The following is a 23,862-nucleotide window of genomic DNA, read 5'->3' as shown; positions in this document are numbered from 1 at the left end:
GCTGTATACATATATGCATGTGGTTCTGTGCACAGGGCCCGTTTCTGTGTGCATATCACATCTGTAACTAGCCCACCTCCTTTACACCACAGTTCTAGCACCATTTCAATATGGGCCTTTATTAAGATTAGTTGAAGGGAGGAGGAGTCAAGGTTGCCGATTCTCACTGATTTCGTGTAATTTCTAGACCTGTGTGGAGTCCAAGGAACAGTGAAGACTCCATGGAACTCACAGGAATTTCTACCTGGATTTGAAAATATAAAGCCACCTCCTTCTTTCTGCACAATCCTCTGGACTGGAGGAAATTGCAGACCAGGGTTGCATTGCTTAGAGAAAACAAAACAGCTGCTATCAGTGCAAAAGTCAAGGAAAGCCCTTTAGGGCTCATCCAGGCATCAGACATTAGGTGTGAAGCATAATACTTGTACAGGAAAAATTCCCAAGATTTTTACAAAATGCACAGAGTCATTTGGAGATAAGATATAGAAGAAAAAGTCATCAGTATTCCCTCCAATCTGCTTCAGTTCTTTCTAAGGTTTAAGGGACAGGAGGTTCTTTATTCAAGTCTATGCCTTGGAAACCATAAAAGTAGCTGCTTCGCTATTTTTAGGAAAATTAATCTAGCTAGGATAATTACAGCAACCCATACTGAAAACTGATGACTAATCAGAAGGACAGGAAATAGAAAATTTTACATTCTTAAAGGTACAGCAGAGAGACTCCACTTTAGGACAGTGAAGTTGGTCTTTTCAAATTCAACAGGGGAAGCAAAATTGGTCTAATAAGGTTATCAAAATAGTGTGAGTCTCCTCCGGCTTCATCACCTGGGCACTATCGGGCCCAGTTGCCTGAGTCTGGCATGTGGAGCTGTAAAAAGATAAATAAAAGAGAAATCAGTCTGCTAAGGTAAATCCAGTGGGTTTGTAGGAGAGGTTCAGAGACCTGAAGCCCTTCAGGGAACCTGTCACATAGGCAACACTGGTCTCTTCAGGAGGCACACAGCAAAGGGCCTTCACAGGCCACCGTGGTAGTGTGTGACAACGCTGCGTTTCGAGTCGAAGGACCAGATTTGGGGCCTGACTGTGTGTCCAGGACTGTTTCCTTATCCATGTAGTGAGAGCAATAAAAGCTTTCTCAGTGACTGTTGGAAAGAGTAAACAAGACAGCGTGTAAGAAACCAATGTAAAAGAGTTCAGACTGATTTTTATGCACAGAAAGTACCTACCCCGTCCCCACTCTACGACACACTAGCAGCATTTACCACCTGGGAGTCCTGTCGTGAGCTGTCGTTTTTGTCACATTTTTAAATTGCATTTCAGGTCCTCCATGCCCCAACGATGGGCACAAAGTTCCCTATCTCCACAATGCAGGGCACAGGTTCCCCAAAACAATTTCAATAAAGCCGTAAGGCAAGCTCGCATGGGAAAGTTTTCTGCTTTCTCAGAACATAGCGTATATTGTGATAAAATATTGGTTATATACTTGAAATAAAGAAAAGACTATAAAATTAACCCAAGTGAAGTTCCCCATAAATGTCTCTTTTGTATGTAACATGTTAAGTACATGTATATACAATGTAACTCTTTTTAAAAAGCATATAGGCAAGGAATACAACATGAGTAACCTTATGAAATATGAATTTTACTGGCAGGAAAAGTTTGGGAGGTGCAAATTCTCCTAAGACTAACATTAGCTATAAAAAATGTAGTATTTCAGGGCAATTCAATATTTTCTTTCATCAGAGGCTCAGAGCCTCAGCCCACAAGTTAAGAGGAATGTAATAAACTGACTATGTGTGTTACAACTGAAGCTCCTTTTGCAGACAGGATTCTAGGGGACAGAGCAAGACGGTGGCAGCCATGGACTTGAGCTAAAATGGGAACTCCTGCATTTTTGCTCAGAATGCTGGTATCTTGCCTGGGAGCACTGCATTCCTCCTGCAGTGTGCAGCAGCAACCTAACCCTGAGCACCAGCCAACAGCTGCGAAAGACGGCCCAGAGATGAGGGCCTGGGTGAAGGGCCATGCCTCTCTCCAGGGCCACTGCTGCCTGCTGAAAGCAGCCTGCCCACCTCCAAGTCCACCCTGGGAACCACTCCACACCACTCTGCTTTGCTAGAATCTCCAAATTAAAGTCATTAGGTGCTAAGTTTCCATTTGCTAAGAGAAGTGGGAAGATCTGTGCACAGGGTGACCATCTGAGAAAGAGGTACTTTTTTTAACTAAAAAAAAAAAGGCAGAGAAATCATTTATTTAACCCAGAAATGGTTATAATCCGAAAACCTGCAATCGCATTACACAACAACTGTTTTGGCAAATGCCGCTATGTTCCAACAAATATTAAACTGTGCTTGCCATTTGTCTAAGGAATCTTGCATTAATAAACATGAAGAAGAACACTTTTACCTCCCACTCTCAATGACAGGACCAAACAAAGACCAGCTGTATTCATCAATGGGTCCTTGTTCTGCACATAAAGGCTAATTACATTTTGCTTCAAGCCTACACATGGAAAACTTTACTGCTGCCGTCGCCGTCACAGTTAGCCCATGCTGTCCCAGCTGACGCAGGGTGATGCCTGTACACAATAAACAGGGGTCTTGGAACAGCCTTGGTGCCTTCGACCTGCAGGCTTCTTTACAAAATGGGGGTGAGGGATGGTCACCCCAGTGACATCTTCCAGCAAAAGAGGCAACATGTGCTCTTTAAATCTCAAGGGGAAAATGATGCCAGGAAGGCCAATCTTCTCCAAGGCCTGTTAATTTCAGAAAAGCACCCCAAGTCCTACTGTGAGATTGCAAGGAATAGCTTCTGCTGTTGACAGTGCCGTCACTGTGTGCTATGTGCTGCACAAACACTTTCTCATCACTCTTCACATCCACCCCATGCCTTGACTACTAGTTCACCCATTGTACAAGTGAGAAAAGGAAGATGTAGAGGTCAATGAGCTTATCCAAGGTCACACAGGGAGAGTGAGTAGTGGACCTCCAGGAACCACTCCCAGGGCAGTGCTCTCCAAAGCCCATGTTCCCCTAAGCCTCCCCAACCGTCTTCCTACACTTTCCGTCAACAAATATATAAGACTCTCTCCTTTCGAAGAGAGAAAATAAATTGTTTTGAAATGTATTAAGACTATTTGTGAAAAGATTTGCCCCTGGAGGGCTTATATTCATATGTATTAATGAAAAGCTGTCTAATCTAATAAAATATACGTAGGTTGGGGCTGAAACAGATGGTAGTGACAAACCTTTCCCAGAAAAGGGGAGAGGAATGCGGAGGGGGAAGCTTCATGTGGGATCGCCAAGACTGAAGCAATTGCCTCCGAAGTTAAAAGAAAGTAGCAATTATTATCTCAGTCCATTCTCTACATTTTTTGCGGATTACTTACTCTGGGAACCATTTACAGCTAAGTGTTTGGCCCCAGGCTGCCTTTTGTTAGTAGCCATCCATCTCTGATTTGGGAAATGCCCAACGCCTGTCTGAGCCTGAGTCCAGCCCCTCAACATCCACTGTGCCCACCTTGATCCTTCAGAGAAGCCACTGGGGACTTCTGGCTGGTCCTCCAGAAGAACAGCCTTGCCAGCCTGTGTTTCCACAAACTGCCTCCAGGAACCCCTCAACTAGACTCATCTTTCAACCTCAAATCACACATCACTCCCTTCAGGAAGGCTTCCTTGACAGTTCTTTCCTTTCACTCCAGCTGGGTGGGGTCCTGTGTGGGACACCAGCTCTTCCCATTTCCAGCTCCCTTCCCCCATCTTCTAGAGGCTGCCCTCTGGCTTTTAAGTTTGCCGTGAGGAGTCCTGGCAGGGAAAGGGAGGAGTGTAAGGCTAGGGGGTTGCTGGTACTGCCCCAGATGTCTCAATCCTCTCAAAGGCCACCAGCTCCTCCCAAGGTAGTCTCTTCAAACCTGGGCATGGTGAACTCTGGCCAGTGCTCGCTAGGAATGCTGTAATCCCTTTGCAGTCCCCCTCCTCCTGGTCCATGCCACAGCAAGCAGTCCAAATGTTGAACTCTCTGATTACCCTAGTTGGAGTATGCTGTTGGTGTTCTGCAGCGACCCTGAGTGGCACAGGTACCCATCATAACTAATGTCCCCTCTATTACAGAAGTGATTGCACAAGATTGCAATGGTTTTTCTCTCCCATGACCCTTTTATTCCAGGCTTTCCAGAGTCCAGCACAGGTCTAGGCACAAAGAAGGCCTCCAAGAGTGCCTGCTGGATTAATTAGTGGACCTGTTACACCCCCCCTTTTTTTAATCCTCACCTGAGAACATTTTTCCATTTTCTGTTCAGATAGAGTGGGAGAGAGAGAGAGAAACATCGACGTGAAAGGGACACGAGTGGTTGCCACCTGCATGACCCAGCCAGGGCGGGGAACAAACTGCAACTGAGGCACGTGCCCTTAGCGGGAACCGAACCCAGGTTTCTCTGGACAGCGGGCTGACACTCTAACCACTGAGACAAACCGGCCAGGGCTGGACCTGTTATCTTTGAGTCAGGTACATCATGTACCTGTCGGGCTTGTTCTCTCCGCGTGCACACATGCATACCACACCTTGCCTCCCTGGAGAAGACAAGAAAATTTCCTGCTATGATCGCAGGAGGAACACACCCCAGGAGTGTCCATGCCTGTCAGCAGTTTATGACAACAGCCAGTCCCGAAGCAAAACATTTTCATTTTGAGCAAGAGATCTCTACTTTTTGATTCAAGTTTCTGGTTCTGGTTGAGAGAAGTGGATCAATCCCCAGAATTAGCCTGGACGACGGCGAGGCCAGTAGAGGATGGGGACAAGGTCTAAGACATCCCTTGATCTCTAGTTCTGTCTCCCAGTCACTTCCCCAGCCACCATGTTCCCTTACTTAGAGAAGATGAAAATCTGAGAGCAGAGGAAAATTTAAGTTCTTATTGGATGGCTGTTCTCTGTTGCTTCCTCAGTCCCCAAAACAAACCAATCAGATGGACACAAGTTTTCCATGTGGCTTTTTAGAAGCCCAATAAGAAAAAAAAAAAAAAAAAAAAAAGGATGAATCTAAACCAGGGACAGTATTTAGCCACCATGTGACAAATGACATTCTTTGCTGTCAATTCTGAACAGCTTCAGTAGATACTCTGTCATCAAGTAGTTTCTTTTCCCCAAATAGGTGCATGTCCATAGCTGATAGCCATGTGGGGAAAGCACACAGGAGATACGGCCTTTTGGAACTTGATCTTTTCTAACACTCTCAAAGCAGTGTTTTCCAAGATGGTTTATGAGTGAGATCCATAGGAGTGACTGTTTTACATTGTGATCCTGGGAGGAAGGTGGCACTATCTAGTGCCCTCCCATCCCCCACCGAGGCCTGTAAGCAAGCACAGCAGAACTTTCTTCCTTGAATAGGCCACCCAAGACACACAGCCAGGGCACACAGGCTTCTGGGGGAGATGGGAAGAGGCTCCCAGAATAGGACAAGATGGTCAAACTCTAGCCTGGCATCACCTGTCTAGACTTTAGGAGAGGATACCATGGCTAGGAACACTCGTGGTTTCTTCACGTTGCTTGATTTATGTCAAAATTATTTCTTCTTTTCTGGTGTTCTGCATGGAGGGTGGGCTGCCAAGAAGTGATCCTATGGCAGGTCACTGACTTCCTTCTTACAGAGCCTTGTGTGATATACCTGCCCAAATACGCACATTCACTATATGCATGTGTCTGCATAGGGACACTCAGTGTTTTAAGGTATGACTTGAACTAATAAACCTGTGTGGGAATGAAGGACTCTGGCACGAGTAACAGGTGATGTGATTTGTATAGACCAAGCAAGTTCTACAAAACATCCCATGTATCCCATCTTCTATAAGCTGACTCATTTCCAGAATTTTTTAGAAAAAGGCACAGTGTTAATCAGGCTTCACAAAAATTAAGTAAAAAAGTTTCAGCCCGGCTAGCGTGGCTCAGTGGTTGAGTGTTGACCCTTGCACCAAGAGGTCACCGGTTCGATTCCCAGTCAGGGCACATACCCAGGTTGTAGGCCAAATCCCCAGTGGGGGGCATGCAGGAGGTGGCCAGTTGATATTCTCTCTCATCAATGTTTCTATCTCTCTCTTTCCCTCTCCCTTTCTCTCTCTCTAAAATCAATAGAAAAAGTTTCAGGTGGAAGTACTGTTCTGAGAGCACCAGAGCTTGGGTATCAAACTGATACAAGCAATTCATGGAATGGCCGTGTATTCCTTACAGCAGTTCAGAGGCCAAGCACCTTCTACACCTCGTATTACTTTGCAAAACCAACAGACAGAAGGGAGCAGGGAAAATCCTTCATGGATTGGCAAAATCAGTTGAGACCTGACCAAATGCATGCAGATGGAGGAGGCCAGGCAGAGACTTACTTGGCAGTAATTTCTTCATCATATTTGGTTTTCAGGTCAAATAATTCTGTTCGAGTTTTTTCCAGGGCTGAAAGGCAGAGGACATAAAACCATTATATAAGACACTAATTGTTTAAATTAAATTAAAAAAGGAACAGTATACAAGTAATATATTCTCGTTTCAAAAGAATAAAAAATTACAAAAGTATACAGAATGAAATGGAAAATCCTCTTTCACTTCCACCTCATCTCATCTCACTCACCTCCTCAGACATAACCACTGTTTATAGTTTAGTGTTTAGATTTCCCCCTTTAAATATATTTTGTTATTTAAAAATATTTCCATACATAATTGCACGTGTATCTACATATTTTTCATATCCCGTAAATACGATGGTACAAATATTCTCCGCGACTTGCCCTTGCCCTTTCCCTTAGCAGACTGGCATGCCACTCTCAGGACACAGACAACATCAGCAACAATGAGCCCCGGTATGGAGCCTGCCTGCCGTAAGCCAGGCACTTTGGCGCGCCGAGAAGTGGAAAGGCTGGGATAAGGAGCTTCAACATTCCAACAGCAGATCAACACCACCAGCTGGCCTCCCAAGGGGCAAATTACATTCCCATTAATACTAGGAGTGTGACGATTTTCCTATACTCTCACCAACACCGAAGATCATCGATCAAAAATTTGTTTGACAATCTGATAGGCAAAATAATTTTTTACCGATTTAATTAGCATTTCCTAGACTATTAAAAATTGTTAGTATTTTTTCATGTGTGTACCAGTCATGTGCATTTGTTCTGCAAAATGCCTGTTCACATCCTTATCTCACTATTCTACTGGACTGTTTATCTATTTGTATTGATTTTTAGGAAGTCTTTACAGATTTTGAGTATTATTCATTTGTCTAAGTTTGTTGTGATTATTTCCCATATTTAAATGAACTATATAGTGCTATTTGTCTTTCAGAACAAAAAGAAAAAGGAAAAGAGTAATAAAAAATTTAGCATAACCTTTCTTGCTATCTTTTAAATTTTAAAGGTCTGTTATTACTGTTCTTAACTTCACTAAGGGCAGAAATATGTGTTTTTTTTCCTTTTCCTAATATTGTTCCAAATGAAATGTCAGTCCTTGACAGTTTGGTGATTTAGGTGAGTTTATTGGAAAGAGAGCAGAAAGAAAGAATGGCTTGTGGAAGGGATGAAAATGTAATTCAGATCCTCCCACCTCGACATTAACAACTCAGTGTGGGTGACTAATAGAAGTCAAGGTAGAGAAGCTGGGGGCTCTATGAGGCATTCTGGAGCGTGGGCTCCCTTCCCTCCTCCTCCAGGCTCAGCAGGGCAGGGCAACAGATATCAGAGGGGGTCTGGGGGAACTGGAGATTGACCAAACTTCCCCCATTTCAGTCTTCCCTGCATCAACTTGACAAGGATGAAGAATATCACACCTGTTTGCAGAGTCTGAACTTTATGTTCTGCTTCCTCCAGCTTTGAGGTGGTAGACATCTGTGTCTCTTGCAGCTTTCTGAAAAGGAAGAGAAGAAAGCCAGGTCAGTCATCTTGTTTACCAACATAAACATCTTGTGTTCTGAAGCTATGACAATCAGCTATCTTCACCATAACACACACAGCCAGTGACAGGCACATGATCAGGGATCACTTGTCAGGCCAGAAGCACTGTGGAGCCTGCTTCCTGACCTTGTACAGCCCAACTTAGTACCCACGTTACATAAAGTGAAGCATGCATCCTACGGGACTTGATGGGTGGTAACTGATGTAGAAGGCTATCCTAAATGTAATTTGTTTCTGAAAAGCCAGATATTAAAAAAAAAAATCATCATCATCATGCACTCACTGTTTTCTGAAGTCAGCCCAAGAAGAATGATACACTTACATTTTGCTGACACAATGAAGGAATTTGTTGGAATAAAGGATGTACTAAACAGACTTGACAGCTGTTCCATTTCTGTTATAATAGCATGCGAATGCAACTGCAATACCTAATGGGAAATTCTGAATGTTTTAAACTACATTCCACATATTTACATTTCCCATGATCTCCAAATGAATTCCCTGGTCAATAAATAGAATTCCTTCCTCCTAATCTGCAGAAAATTTTCCAGAAATAACTTTATTATTTTTACATCATATGAATATAACACATGCTCTCATAATAATAAACCTTGGAATACAGAAAAGTAGAAATAACAGTTTAAAAAAAATCGCCCAAGTTTTCCATCACCTATGGAAATAGAATGCTCACATTTTCACATACTTCAATTATAACACTAATATATACCCTGAGTTAAAAAAACAGAAACAACACGAATATTATAAAAGCATGGAAGGTAAATGTCCTTTCCCTTCCTTGGTTCTATTTCTTTCTCAGATATGGCTCTTTCATAGCCTTCTAAAATTTTTCTACATGTACAGAAATATAATGTAATATGCACTGCAGTATAGAGTAATATACACTCATATATTACAGTGTAATGTAAACTCACATGTAATATACTATAGTGTAATACACACTCGTGTAATATACTAAGTTGCAATATAAACTCACATGTAATATAAGGTGCAAGAGTTCTTTGTATATAAAGAAAATTAGCCCTTTTTCTTAATATGTTTTTATTGATTTTTTAGAGAGAGAGGAAGGGAGAGAGACATGGAAACATCGATGTGAGAGAGATACAGTGATCGGCTGCCTCTTGCACGTCCCCCACTGGGGATCGAGCTAGCAACTCAGGAATGTGCCCTGATTAGGAATCAAACCAGGACCTCACAGTCCATGGGATGATGCTCAATCCATTGATCCACACCAGCTGGTAAAATTAGTCCTTTTTCTTATGTGGTGCTAATACTTCCCAGTCTCTTGATGCTTTAAAAATGCAGTCTAGCCCTGGCTAGTTTGTCTTTGTGGTTGAGCATTGGCCTGCGGACCAGAGTCCCAGGTTCGGTTACTGCTAGGGGCACGTATCACAAAAAAAAAAAAAAAAAAGAAAGAAAGAAAAAAAATGCTGTATATTGGTATTTGTTTTAAATTTTAGGCAGTTATATTTAGATAATTTTTCTTTAATGCTTATAGAGACTTCTCCACTCCAAAATTATTAAAAACAAAATATTTGCCCAAGTTTTCTTTCACTATGTACATGATTTAAGCATTAATATTTAAATCCTAGTTCTAGTTCAAGTTTTTCATGTAAAGAATTAGGTAAAGATCTAGCTGTGTCCTTCACCCCCAGTGGTTAGTCACTTACTCATAATTTTTTTTTTTTTTTTTTAAATCCTCACCCGAGGACATTTTTCCATTTTTTGTTCAGGTAGAGTGGGAGGGAGAGAGAGGAACAGAGAGAGAGAGAGAAACATCGATGTGAAAGGAACACATCGAGTGGCTGCCACCCGCACAACCGACCAGGGCCAGGGACAAACTGCAACCGAGGTACGCGCCCTTAGCGGGAACCGAACCTGGGTCTCTCAGGACCGCAGGCCGACGCTCTAACTGCTGAAACAAACCGGCCAGGGCCACTTACTCATAATTTTAACAGAATAAATCCTTTTTTCTAATTTGAAAAGTCAACTTAAAAATATTAAGCCCTGGTCGGTTTGGCTCAGCGGTTGGAGCATCCGCCTGCAGTCCGGAGAGACCTGGGTTCGTTTCTCGCTAAGGGCATGTACCTCGGTTGCAGTTTGTCCCCGACCCTGGTTGGTCGTGCGGGTGGGAGCCACTCGATGTGTCCCTTTCACATCGATGTTTCCCTCTCTCTCTTTTCCTCTCTCTCCCTCCCACTCTATCTGTACAAAAAATGGAAAAATGTCCTCGGGTGAGGATAAAAAAGAAAATCAACCTCTCTCTCTCTCTCTCTCTCTCTCTCACACACACACACACGAATAAAAAAAAATTAAATTGCCACATACACTTTTGTAATGTATGAGTTTGCTCTATGCAGATGGAATCACACTGTACATATAATATTTTAATGGCTACATAATGTTCCAGTTAGGGATGGCCCATCTTTTACTAACCCATTTCTCATTGGCAAGCATTTCAATTGCTTACATTCCTACTCTACCCATTATCTATAACACGGTGAGCGATCTCTTTGGGTATAAAGTGCTTTCCCATTAAGAGTCCACTCATCTTTGAGAGCCCTGACTTCTTTTCTGCGGGCTGCGCCCAGCCCCGCTATCCCAGGAGTGTGGGTGCTGTGTCCCTGTGCAGAGTTGGGTTTGGCCCTGGTCCTGAAGAGAGGACTTCAGTGAAGCCTCTGGGAGGCCAGGGCTGCCATGGTGGATCAGGCCCTGGTCCCATCTCAGGCCGACTAGGTGGGAGAGCAGCTAATCTGAGGCCCAGTTTCTCTATCTGTAAAATGACAGGTCCATTCTGCAGGTCTGTTCTGGACTTGGAAATATGTTCCAAGAGGGCCTGGCAGGTGCAGAGTAGGCACTAGGTGAGTGGAGTGGGCCTTCTTCTTCTTTCCTAAATGAAGCCAGCTTAACAGTACTCCAGAGAGGCCTCAGTGATACCCGGGATCTTTACGGAGCCCGCCTTATGGAAGTGCAAGCAGCTGCACGCAAAGTTCCCGGGACACACAGCAGGCCCGGCCTCCTACTTAAGGGCACACCTTTAGTGTTTCTTGTTAATTGATACACATACTTCTTCATAATAGGTTTAAAATATAAAATCTGTATTTCACCAGAGTTCTAAAAACCCAACTTATATCATATTACAGTTTTTACAAGAAATCTAACTTTCATTACATCATCACCATAGTGAAAAACCAGCTCCCTATGTGTGGAAAAGTTTTGGGTGAAGCAGGCCATCCGAGATCTAAAACTCACAGCAGTTAGAGGGCTCATTCACATACTTTACTGACATCAGCTCCTTGATATACGAAGCACTGTGAGGCAATGAAAAGATGTACAATTGCCATGTGCCAACCACACACACTTCATGCTCAACCTCTGGACCTGCATGGCCCGGACAGACACACGCTGGTCTGCTGACTGACACGGTCCCCTGGCAGAGAAAGACCAGTGCACTTCATTTAAGGTTGTCTCACCCATTACAGAACAAGAAACACCTTTACTTTTCAAATAAAATTTTGTCTACAGCCCCTAGGATTTTGGTTTACAACCTGGGCATATTTCACAAGTACATTTTAAAAACTGCTTTGTCAGGTGAAGTTTAGAAGTAATACATATGTCAGTACATGTAAATCCCAACACGCGCTCACCTCTCTTTTTCCGCAAAATCATTTTGTAACTTTTGTTCCTTTTCGAGAGCTATAGTCTCGGCTTGGTTCTTCAGAGTCTGTTCATATTCTCGGATTTTCTCTTTAAGTGCTTTTATCGTAACCTCTGCAGAAAGAAAAAAAAAACTACACTCAGAGAAGCATAGTTCCGTGTGGCTATATATACAGGCCTTCGTAACCGAGTAGGATCGGTGTGTTTTAAACTTTAGCTCTTCAACTCTGACACAAAATCAATGGTTACGAGTCCCTTCAGAGACCTTTTACTCCCTAAATGTTAAATTGAACTTTAAACGTTTAGGTTGAGGAGGATCAATGGATTTTGCTGGGAAGAAGAGCTATGGTTTCTCTAATACAACTTAAAAAAAGGAGGGGGAATCAATGGTAAAATATAACATCTTATTGATGAGTCTTAAATTAGTCCTCTACTGAGGGAAATTAATAAAGTTTTAGTGTGGGTTTAAGTACTTTCTTACAAAGAAAACAGTTCATAATTGTGTGCACATCTTGGAAGACGACGTCTTAGTCAAAGTCACATACCTCTACAGGCCTCCCTAGTGTGGGCACTCTTTTGCTGTCACAGTGATGAAACATGGAGTGTGCTAAGTGGACAGAGCGTGCATTTCTTTGGCTGGAAGGAACCCACCCTGCAGCTTGGGTACAGAAAGTACCCTCTGCCCAGGCCAGAGTCTGGCAGACTATGGCTGCTGTGTGCAGAGCAGACAAACAGGGCCTGGGTGAGCTGCACCTGAGGGAGGGTGAGGGTCAAGGGGGTGGGGAGTGGTGCTGTGCAAAGAAGGAGCTCTGCAGTGCCAGGTTCAGGACACAGGGCCCCTTGGGAGGGCAGGATGTCCCTGGTAAACTCAGGCCACACCACAAGGGATGGCATGTTTACAGCTATCATTTCAGTTACCTGAAATGGGAACGCCAAAGTAGATGAGACATAATGAATGGGGCAGCGTCCTATCTCAGACCCATGGCATCTCTAGGGCAGGACCACTACACATGCTGCCCCCCACAGATACCCCCACGCCATCCGGCATGCTGGACAGTCCCTGGCAGAGCACTGTGGTCCCAACACTAAGGAGAGTAGAGCTCTTGGGGAGCTACACCTGCTGTACATGAATCCATCTCTTAGAAGGCACAGCTGGTACTCTTTGTGGCTCCAGCACCTGGACACAGGTGGGTGCTCTGAAAATGACTGAGGCACAAATGAATGAAGGAGCAGAGGCTGGGCTGATAGGGGGAGGCCCTGACAGGGCTTGTAGCAATGGGGCTCAAGGCTCATGGGACAATGCCACCTGCTAGATCTTTGCCCAAGATACAGCTTGGATTGGTGGCCCTTGTTCCTTCAGGTTGTAACTCATGACCACCTTTACTGCCTGAATGGCACAAACATGCTGGGCAAGGTAGGAGCACATCAACTGGAAATTTAGTATTTATGTGGCTTAGTGGATAAAAGCTAAAGGATCTTCTGTTAAAAGAAGAAATTGGCCCTTTTTATTAAGTGGAACCCAGAATGTTCTCCTTAAAGAAGACATAGGGAATTAAAACGCATGACCCTGTCAGGGCATTTGAAAGAAGAATGGGGGCTTTCTGCCTTTTGGATTGGTTATTTTGGGCCTGAACAAAATGCTCTGTGACCATAATGGTTAGTGGTACACATTACTGTCAAGCCACACCGACAGGGTCAAACAAAGTTGGGCATAAGTGGAACACTTCCAAATGAACATCAAGACAAGTCACCTCTGAAAACGCCTGCACATTCTGCAAGTCAATGGTCTATGCAACGATGCAAATATATAGCATTTCTGCCTCTAACAATTGGTTAGAAATATCTGTTCAGCCCCTGGACCCACAGTGCTCATTCCAGTGAGATTTCTCAACATCTATGCTCCTTCCAGGGACACTAGCTGGGGGCTCCCACTCTGTCTTATGAGGTCTCTTTGCTACCCCCCCAACCCCAGGTGGGCTGCTCACTGATCAGCTGAGTCTAAGCTAGGGGATGACTTGTCCTGGAGCCTCTGACTCTGGTTCTCCTCCTGTACCCAGGCCTAGGTCCAGGACATTCTCCTGGGTGTGTCCCAGCAGGATCCCCTCCATATGAGCAGGTGAAAAGAAAGAACAGGGTGCCAGAAAGGGCACTGACGTGTTCTGTTCTAACTGGCTGTACCCGGGGCCCCAACTTACTCCTCTTTAAATGCGAGGAAGAATTATAGCACATGATAAATTCCTTTCCTGCTCTAACTTTTTATTAACATACAATATGGCTGTGATGATTAAAACAAGTGACATGCACCCCAATCCTTCCAAATTAAAATCATTTTTATATTGGGAAGAAAAGGAGGGACTTGACATTTTTCTGGAGGTTAGGGAAATCTGTTAAGATATCAATGAAGAAAGAAAAGTGGAGTAATTTCTAGAAAAAAAACAACAGTACTCAAGAAGAGCAGCTGATTTTATGGAGTGTCAGGAACAGTGCTAAATGTCTCACCAGCATCTCATTTACCTACAAGAGTCCTATGTGGTTAGTATGAGAATTCCCCCACCCAAGAAAATGAAGCTTATAACAAAGTGAGATCCCTTGTTCAAGGTCACACAGCTAAGTAGTGGCAATGAAGGGACTCAAACCAGGCCTGTATACCCCCAGTGCCTTTGTTCTCAAGTCTCTGATTATATAATATACTATTTCATTTATAAACACCCATACAATGGGGCCTTTGGGCAGCAGAGCATCTCACACTCAGCTATGGTCCTCGCTGGGCAACTAACTGGCCATGGAGGCACTGACGAAGCAAGATGGGGGGAAAGACACCTGCACCACCCTCCAACAAAACAAAGTGAAAATAAAGACAACAAAAAGAGTGGATCCATCAGAGTAAGATGTTAGAGGTTGCTGGGTGGAAGGAAAAATAGCTCACTCCTTTTGCGTAGGGCTGCAGAGAAACCCAGGCGTGGGTATTTCCAGGTTATCTTTCATCTGAGCATTTGGGTGGTTCTGAAAAGAAACAACTCCTGCTGGGAGCAAAGGCAGCACCTTCTTCTACCCAGATCCCAGCCCAGTAAGTCTAACACCTAACTTTCCAGCACGATAAAGCTGTCTCTAAGTCCCAATGACTCACAGTTCCCTGCGGCACCACACGGAGGGGTGTGTGTGTGTGTGTGTGGGGGGGGGGGATGTCTCAGCTATCCCCCACCTCTAGTCTCCCGAGAAAGAAAACCCACAGGACTGCTGCCTGCACCGCCCGGGCCTGTACCTGCCAGCTGTTCATCATAGTCTTTTTCTGGATCCTTTCCGTGGACACTCCCTCCTTGCAAGCCTGTCTTCAAAGGGCTCAAAGCCGACCCCCCCCCCCCTTTTTTTTATCCTCACCCGAGGACACCTTTTTTTCAATATTTTGTTCAGATAGAGTGGAAGGGAGTGAGTGAGAGAAAAACATCGACGTGAAAGGGACACATCGAGTGGTTGCCACCCGCACGACCCATCCAGGGCCGGGGACAAACAGCAACCAAGGCACATGCCCTTGCGGGAACCAAACCCAGGTGTCTCTGGACCGCAGGCCGACGCTCTTAACCGCTGAGCCAAACTGGCCAGGGCCAAAAAACACTTTTAAAAATCTTCATCAGTTAATTCTTTACCCAACTCTTGGAGAATATCAAACAGAAGGCCACTCAGAGGAGGTAGGTCACTGAAGTGGTTTGCCTTTCCTTTCTAGCTCCTTCCTCACCCAAACCCCAAACAAAAACCAATAGGCTGCATTTCTCCTCGCAGCTTCCTGAAAAACCTGCAGCTGCTGTCAGATAGGGCTGCGATTTTTCTTCAGGACAAAAAAGCCATAGGCTCCCGGAATCTGAACACATCTGGATTTTAGGTGCAGGAGCAATTTCTTTGTTCTTCCCTGACAGGAAAAACCTGGCCACCTTTGCCCTCTCTGTCTTGTTGTCGGCTGGGCAACCACACCAAGAGGTCATTTTCTTTCATTAAATTCGTAATGAATAGGTGACACTGACAAAGAAACAGTAGTGCTTAAGCATGCAGACCTGTAGGATGCGGCTAAAGCCTTAATGTATCGGCAGCAATTATTAAATGACTTACTGCATGTGACCCTTTGATCATAAGCTGGCTCTCTGACAGGTGTCGCCCACAGGCAACACATTATTCTTTTAAAAGGCAGATCCTATCACATGATCAGAAAGAATTTTGGAAGAATCCCGATCAGTCTCGTCACAGGGCAATAACTTCATATGTAGTTACTGTGCAGAGGAAAACTTTTACTCCTAAATAGCTAAGCATTATTATTATCTCTCTTTAACGATTCTGGTCCGTACCCCACCCTGACTTTATGACGTATATTACAATTACAGCTAGTCCCAACAGTATGGGGAAGGTAATTAAAAAAAAACAAAAGCCAAGCAAAGAATACATCTTCTACCAACCTTGGTTTTTCACTTCAGCAAATTCCTTGTTGTATTCTTCGAGTGTTTCCCTAAGTTTCTGGTTCTCTGCTTCAATGTCGTGCAGGCGCTGCACTTTGAGCTGGAGCTGCTGCCCGAGATCCAGGGCTGGTGCGGGATCTGCACGAGAGGAAAGCACACATCAGCCCACTCTGGATGCAGACAAGCCACCTTCATGGTCACACGGAGGCTCAGGCAGGTCTCCAGCCCTGTGGCTGCCACCACCTGCCTGGAGTTGGGGTATCTGTGTCCTTGCCACCTCCTTCAGAGTCCCTGGGAGTCCCATGGCTGGAATGGGGGTACTTCTCTGTTGGCTACAAAGGATATGTACACAAACCCACCCCAGGGCACCCAAAGCATAAAAATGGGGTGAAATGGTCATGGACTCACTAGGATATGCCCACTGCTCTGGCACAGTGCGACCCTGAGTCTCTGAGCACCAGTGAGGGGAGGCGTGCTGGAAAACCGTCCACGCCCCTGGAGCTGCACGGGAGCGTCGATAGTGTGGGGGAGGTGTCATAAGCCACAAGTTTACAATAAATCTTATGAAGCTGAAATAACACCTGATACTCTGATGAAGTCACTGTTACAAAACAATTTTACAGACATTTTCTCATTTCAGCCTCACAATAATGCTAGGAAAGCTGTAAGATGTGTATTAGTTCCTTTCACAGAAGTAGAAACTAAAGCTCAGGGAAGCCCAGCTAGTTAGTGGGCAGAGAGAACTCGAATCCAACTCTGCTAACCCCAAGCGACTGATGTTCCAACAAGGAAGATCCCCTGATGGAGTGGAGGAAATAAATACAGCCTTGATAAGGGCATACCCTACTTTGGACATGCTCACTTTCCATCACAATCCTTCTTTACTAACCAAGGACACTAACAAGAGAGTCAGGTGAGCTGGTGAGCCAACACTCTGTGACCCATCCTAGACTACTGGGCCAGGTAGTCAGGGGGCTACCACACTCTAATTATTGTATAAACAGCAGAAAATGGCATCTGGGCCAGTTACATGAAGTCTTATGGCCAATTCAATGTACTATCTGCCAACAGATTTACTTACAAAAAACTAGATCTTAATCTAAAATTAGCGACTGCAGACACAGAATTTATGGTACTGGCTACTGGCCTTTAGCACAAAATGGAAAGACATTAAACATTCTTCTGGTGTCCATTCGATCTTTTATTTTTTCTTCTGCTGCCTAAAAGGCACTCATGATCCACCTGCTGGGCACCAGGGGAGCACTTCCTCCAGAACTCTTGGGCTCCATCAGAATAGAATATTCAAGTCTGCTGGGCTTAGAAAAGATTACTGAAGATATTTCTGGTATGGACGCCAGCATCACTTGTGAAATGGCTGCAAGGATTTAGTCTCCAGTTGAGGAATGCTAAACACCAAGCACAGTGGATCAACATGGGTGTATATTCAAGAGCTCACTTAATTTTCAAATACCAGAGTCATTAATTTTTCGGACCACCCCTGGTTCCTGGAAATGAGGGCTAGATCCACATGTTTCAGTCGACGCGTCTACTAGGAGCCAGGAACTCTGAGATGCCAACGTCTTTACAGAGTTTACAAAAGGCAGGCACTGGGATGTGTCCAGCACAACGGCAGACTGGCGCGTGGGGTTTAACACCAACGCTGTCCATCCCGTGAAACCCCTGGCTGCCGGGCATGTATTCTGAGAGTATATACAGTTTATGACTATGTCACTTTCTCATTTGTGGCTTTTCATTATTATTTTAATCAGCATTAAAATATTCATACTAAATTCGATTTCAAAAGCTATTTAGGAGAGAAAGTTCTTTGTAAGTAGGACTAGCAACAACAATAAAGACTGAATTACTCAGAACATTTCAGGTACAGTTTTTTGTTTTTTTAATTTCAGTATTTTCCAATGCACATTCCCACCCCCCACCCCCATTCCCCCCTTCATCTCCTTGTGCTGGGCAAATGGCCTGAAGGAAATAAACAGTATGCCCACACGGCTCCCTTCATATAGAACTACAATTTAAACTTGACACAGAGGTCAGGGAAGGACTGAGGAGAAGGAGAGCCGCTGTACCTGTATAAAATTCTATTAGTGTTCATTCATGTAGGCTTTCTGGCACAATTGTCAGTACACATATATCTTTAAAGAACTAAGCTAGTATACTTTGCTCCATCCCTAAAATTACTGTTGACAACTTTTTCAGTCCATTCCTTTAAAAAAAAGTCCAGGACCCACTGTGTCTGCTTCAAATAAAAAATTGATTCCCTTGTTTGATTCAGCAAGAAATACAGTGACATATAAAAACAACATGCACATTATCAAGTGAATGGTAACTAGACCTTTAGACAAATTTTCAAAGCATTATATTGTAAATGAAAATCCTGGCAATCTCATAATTATTCATTATGGCATGTACATTTAATTTAATACTATTAAAGGTTAATGCCTAAGTAGCAAAACTGGTCACAGAATAAAGAATGAACTGAATGTTCAAACATCTCTATGCATTAAACTTCAAACTTTACTACAGTACAGTTGAATGACTAAACGCCTACAGCATTTGAATATTGTTTTGGATTATGTAAAAGGCATTGCTAAAGTACCTCTTAGGCTTAATTTTTATTACTTGCATTAAAGGAACAGCTAATTACCACATGACAATATAATGACTCTAGCGTGTTTGGGCTAGAGACCAAAACAACGACTTTTGGCATGCCAAACCCCAACCTGCATGTTAATCTAGGGGAAATCATAGCTTTTTTGTCTCGTTAATGATTTCCAATGCCATTTAAACCCCACACAAGTATTGTTAGGCCTTATTCTGAATGTCACAAGCCTCTAGTCTCAGCAGCTCAATTAGAGAATTGTCTGGGGGAGGCAAGAGAACACACCCATACGTGGATCAGGAACACACCAAATCCTCAACCTGTCTTCCCTGCCTCCTCCAATTCAACATGCTTTATTGCCAGTTCCATCCACCCATTGTGACAAACTTACAATGTGTTTTATAATCATCTAATAGTTAATTCCTAAAACACTCTTTGAGGCACTATAGAGCTCGTTATGCAACACAGGACCCAAAGAACATAATTACAACAAACAGCAAAACAGTCACCTGTATTCATTCAGCACCTTCTCCTAAGTACATGTAACATTATCTCATTAATTCCAGCCAGCCAACACAGTCAGGGTGGGGGGAAGGGGACTTGTAATATATCTGGCTCCTCACTCAAGGGAAAGGAGGAGGAGAAAAGTCAGCCAGGCAAACAGGTATGCAAAATTCTAAGGAAGATTTCTGCTTCCTGAACTAGCAGCCAACTAAATTATCCTGTTTCTTCAAGTTCTAATTTAACAAGTATTTCCTAAGCATCTCTCTGCTCTGGGTAAGGCCCAAGTGAGACACTGGGATGGACATTTAGTCGTGTCAGCTGGGCCCAGTTTCACAGGAGAGATAAACCATGCTCACAAATAACAAAGGTAAAACAAAATGGGGCACACAGAACAGATGAGTAGGGGCCCACTCCCACACAGAGAAACTGGGAAAAGCAGATTTTTTTTAAAAAGAGGAGACAATTGTTTAGACCCATGGAGACTGTGGGGCAGTCAGTCCATGTAGAAGACGCAGCATCCAGGGGGAAACAGTTCAGTCTCCTGCTGGCGCCGAAGTACACATTCTATGATATCGGGACTGTTCTAGGTGCTGGGGGGACACAATGGTGAACAAGACAAAACCTTGTTCTCAAAGACGTGACATTCTGAAGTGAGGGAGATAGACAAAAAACAGAACCAAATAAAACAGAATATGTTTAAGTACTGCCAAGCATGAAGAGAGAAATGAAGAGAGAATGGGGACTGGGGACTGGAGACAGAATGACAGGGAGGGTCTCTTGGAGGAGGTGACACTGTGATGGGTATCTGGATGGTGAAAAGGGGAGACTGAGAAGACCCTTGGCAGAAGAAACAGCATTGCAAAGGTCCAGAGGTAGGTGTGAATGTGGCATGTTCAAGGCAGAGAGAAAAGCCAGTAAGGCTACAACAAAGGGAAGGGAGAGAGGCAAAGCACAGTGGTCAGGGAGGGAGACCTGTGCTTAAGGATTTAAACAAAATTATGTGCACAATTAAGGAGAGAAATAGAACATATAAAGAAGAATAAAACAGAATTCTAGAGCTGAAAATAACACATCAGTCTCACAGAAATACAGTGCCGAAGAAAGCCTGAGGACTGAGTTTGAATTCATGCTCCTCTTGATGAGAAAAACCATCAGAGAATAGGACTCTTGCAAAGATGAACATCTGGCGTATGAGAAAAAAAACTGCAGTTCCTTGAACGACTGAAAGGTTTATTTGTTTTCTAGTAGCAAAGTATTTAAGAGTTTTAAGCTTAAAGATGAGTTACACAATTTTCTTTTAAAAAGTTAAGTATTCGAAATTAGCTGCCCTGTTCTGTGGCAGCAGATGGCTATCAGTCATATGTTGTCTGGCAAATATTAAAAAACAAACAAACAAACATAATCTATGTCTTTGAAGTCAATGTAATGTTTTAATATTTAGTGGGAAAAAATATTACTTCTTCAAAGAAACTCATCTATAGTGACAGCATTCTAAAAGGGGGGACTTGGAAATGTTCCTATCATTATATAAACTTATGGGCAAAGACAACATCCTCTACAAAAATGTCTCAATGACTCTTATCATATGAAAGAGAGTACAGCATAATGGTTTAGAGCGTGGGACAGACTGCACGTGTTCAAATCCCAGCTGTGCCATTTAACTTGCTGTGCAACCTTAGACAAGTTACTTAATCACTAAGATAATACGTGCATACCCTTAGAAAACTTCCAGGCATGATTAACACTCAATAAATGGTACCTATTACCAACCAACTCAAACCTGATGAAATATTTGCCCAAAGAAGTTTCAAATCATGTTACTAACATAAAAAATACAGTATCTTCGCTCTGGCCGGTTTGGCTCAGCAGTTAGAACGTCAGCCTGCGGACCAGAGAGTCCAGGGTTCGGTTCCCACTAAGGGCACGTACCTCGGTTGGAGTTTGTCCCCAGCCCCGTTTGGGGTCGTGTGGGTGGCAACCAGTCGATGTGTCTCTCTCACATCGATGTTTCTCTCTCTCTTCCTCCCTCTCTCCCTCCCGCTCTATCTGAAGATAAATGCAAAAATGTCCTCAGGTGAGGATAAAAAAAAAATACAGTATCTTCTGACTAGTTAGCAAGAAAAATCACGTATCAGGAAAAATCAAAATTTACTAGCTGAATTTCAACAAATGCCATCTTATAACTGGTATACAGGTTTCAAAAGTATAAATCATCTTTTCATAAAGATAGCCCTAATGCACTGCTTTTGTTTGGATCTATGCATCTTTATGAGTTATCTTTTCTAGCCATTTATGACAGCCATTAAAACCAAGAATAAAAATAGCCCTGGCCGGTTTGGCTCAGCGGTTAGAGCATCGGCCTGCGGTCCTGAGAGACCCGGGTTCGGTTCCCGCTAAGGGCATGTACCTCGGTTGCAGTTTGTCCCTGGCCCTGGTTGGTTGTGCGGGTGGCAGCCACTCGATGTGTTCCTTTCACATCGATGTTTCTCTCTCTCTCTCTCTGTTCCTCTCTCTCCCTCCCACTCTACCTGAACAAAAAATGGAAAAATGTCCTCGGGTGAGGATAAAAACAAAAACAAAAACAAAAAACAAGAATAAAAATAACAAAAACTTGGAGACTTCTGCTTCTGGTCATGATGAATTAATTAGCCAGTATTGGACTTGCCCTCTGGCTATAAACAATCAAAATACTAGGCAAACTATATGAAACAACCATTTATAGTTATTGGACAACTGGCAGAGCAGGACTGTGAAACAAATGAGGTGAGTCCTATGACCACTCTGACTTTCTGCCAGGAAGTACTTTCTAGACTGAAGCATAGGGAAGGGGGAACCCAAGCACAGCATGAGTTTTTTTTTAGTTGAGAAGACAGAGATCAGAAGAAGGGAGGCTGCAGCATCTGGAATTTGTAGGGGAGAGCATTGGAAAAGAGAAAGATATGCAGAGAAAGAGCTAAAGAAATCTGCAGAACAGTAATCAAGAGCCTACTGCTAGAAGACAAGGTGTACATATACTCATAAGGTGAAACTCCCTAAGGCTGGGCAAAGAACTACAAGGAAGGCCTAAGTGAACAAGCCCAGAGTTCACCGAGGGTTGGGAAACTTTTGAGTTGCAACCAGCCACAGCAGAGAGACTTTTTGAACAACTGGGACATTTAGTAGAAATGCTGGAAGGGCCACACCAGAATGGAGGTCTAAATTAATCCTAAAGTAAAGGTTACTCCAGACATACCCCCTAAAAACTTAAAAACAAGCCTCAGAATGATCAAGCTGATCTGCAAGTAATTTAATTACTTGGCAAAACAAACTTCAACACTCCTAAGAAAGATAACAAAACCCAGTTAACAATTACAATGTCCAACATCCAATAAAAAATTACTACACACAAAGTAAAATAATCGGGGGGGGGGGGGGCGGGGCGGGGGCGGGGGGAGCCTGTTAATAAAATCAAAGCCATAAATGACAAGAGATAATGGGAGTACTCGACAAAGACAAAAACAGCTATTATGGTATACTCAAGGATTTAAAGCAAAACACAAACACAATAAGGAAAGAAGATATAAAGAAGAATCAAATGGAATTCTAGAACTTAAAAATACAGTATCTAAAATGAAAAAAATTTCCCTAGACTGGCTTAACAGATTAGAAACTACAAAAGAAAAATCAGTGAATTCAAAGAGACAGTCATGGAAACTGTATGAACGAAGGCATAGATAAGACACTAAAAAAAAAAAAACAGTTACTAAAACCTCAGCAACCTGTGAAACAACATCAAGCAATCTAATATACATGTCCCAGAAAGGAGCTAGGGGTGTATTTGGAGAAACAGTGGTGAAATTTCCAAATTTGGTAAAAGCTATAAATCTAAAAATCCAAGGAACTCAACAAAATCCAAACAGAATAAGCACAGGAACACCAATAAGCAAAATCAAACAGTTGAAAATAAGAAAAGAAAGTATTAAAAGCCAGAGAAAAGAAGAATCATTATATATAGGAGGAAAAAGGTAAGATTAACTGGAGACCTTCTGTCAGAGAGAAACAAACGAAAATAAAAACTACCAACATATAATCTTATTATACCCAACAAAAATATCTTTCCAATATGAGGGCAAGGTAGAGGCAGAATTCATTGCCAGTGTACCTACCCTATAAGAAATTTTAAAGGAAATGCTATAGACTTCAATAAAATGATGCCAGATGGAAATCTGGATCTATGCAAAGGAATTAACACCCAAATGGTAAATATATGGGTAAAAATAAAAATACAATTTTTTCTCATTTTAAATTTCATGAAAAGACAATTGACTATTTAAAAGCAAAAATAGTACAATGTAATGCTAAAACATGTAGAAGTAAAATGAATAACAATGCACAGAGTACAGAAGGGAGAAAATGAAAGTGTATTATAACATTCTTACATTGTATGTCAAGTAGTATATTATTATTTGAAGGTACAATGTGATAAATTAAAGATGCTTAATGTAAAGCTTTAAGTAACTGCTAAGAAACAGAGTTATAGCTGGTAAGACAATTAGAAGATAAAATAATAAAAATAAAGCAAGAAAAAAAAACAGAAAATATATATAGACAACAAACAGAAGATGGTAGACTTAAACCCATCTATATACATAATTATAGTCTAATATTCCACGTAAAAGGTAGTCTGTCAGACTAGATGAAAAAACAAGACATAGATGTTA

At 42.9% G+C, this 23,862-nt stretch overlaps 1 protein-coding gene across 6 annotated transcripts in view; it reads right to left on the bottom strand.

Moving 5' to 3' along the window:
* CUX1 (cut like homeobox 1) overlaps positions 1–23,862 on the bottom strand; it is a 363,160-nt gene that overhangs the window by 125,457 nt on the left and 213,841 nt on the right. For all 6 annotated transcript variants that reach the window (XM_036278819.1, XM_036278820.1, XM_036278816.1 and 3 more), the window contains exons 5-8: positions 16,042–16,179; positions 11,590–11,713; positions 7,801–7,877; positions 6,368–6,434 (exon numbers count right to left, since the gene is read on the bottom strand). In XM_036278819.1, coding sequence (XP_036134712.1) covers positions 6,368–6,434; positions 7,801–7,877; positions 11,590–11,713; positions 16,042–16,179 — 406 coding nt within the window. The remainder of the gene's footprint in view (positions 1–6,367; positions 6,435–7,800; positions 7,878–11,589; positions 11,714–16,041; positions 16,180–23,862) is intronic.

Source organism: Molossus molossus, unplaced genomic scaffold (genome assembly GCF_014108415.1).
Source record: "Molossus molossus isolate mMolMol1 unplaced genomic scaffold, mMolMol1.p scaffold_m16_p_3, whole genome shotgun sequence".
In the NCBI taxonomy this organism is placed as follows: Eukaryota; Metazoa; Chordata; class Mammalia; order Chiroptera; family Molossidae; genus Molossus; species Molossus molossus.
This window is presented reverse-complemented; position numbering and strand designations above follow the sequence as displayed.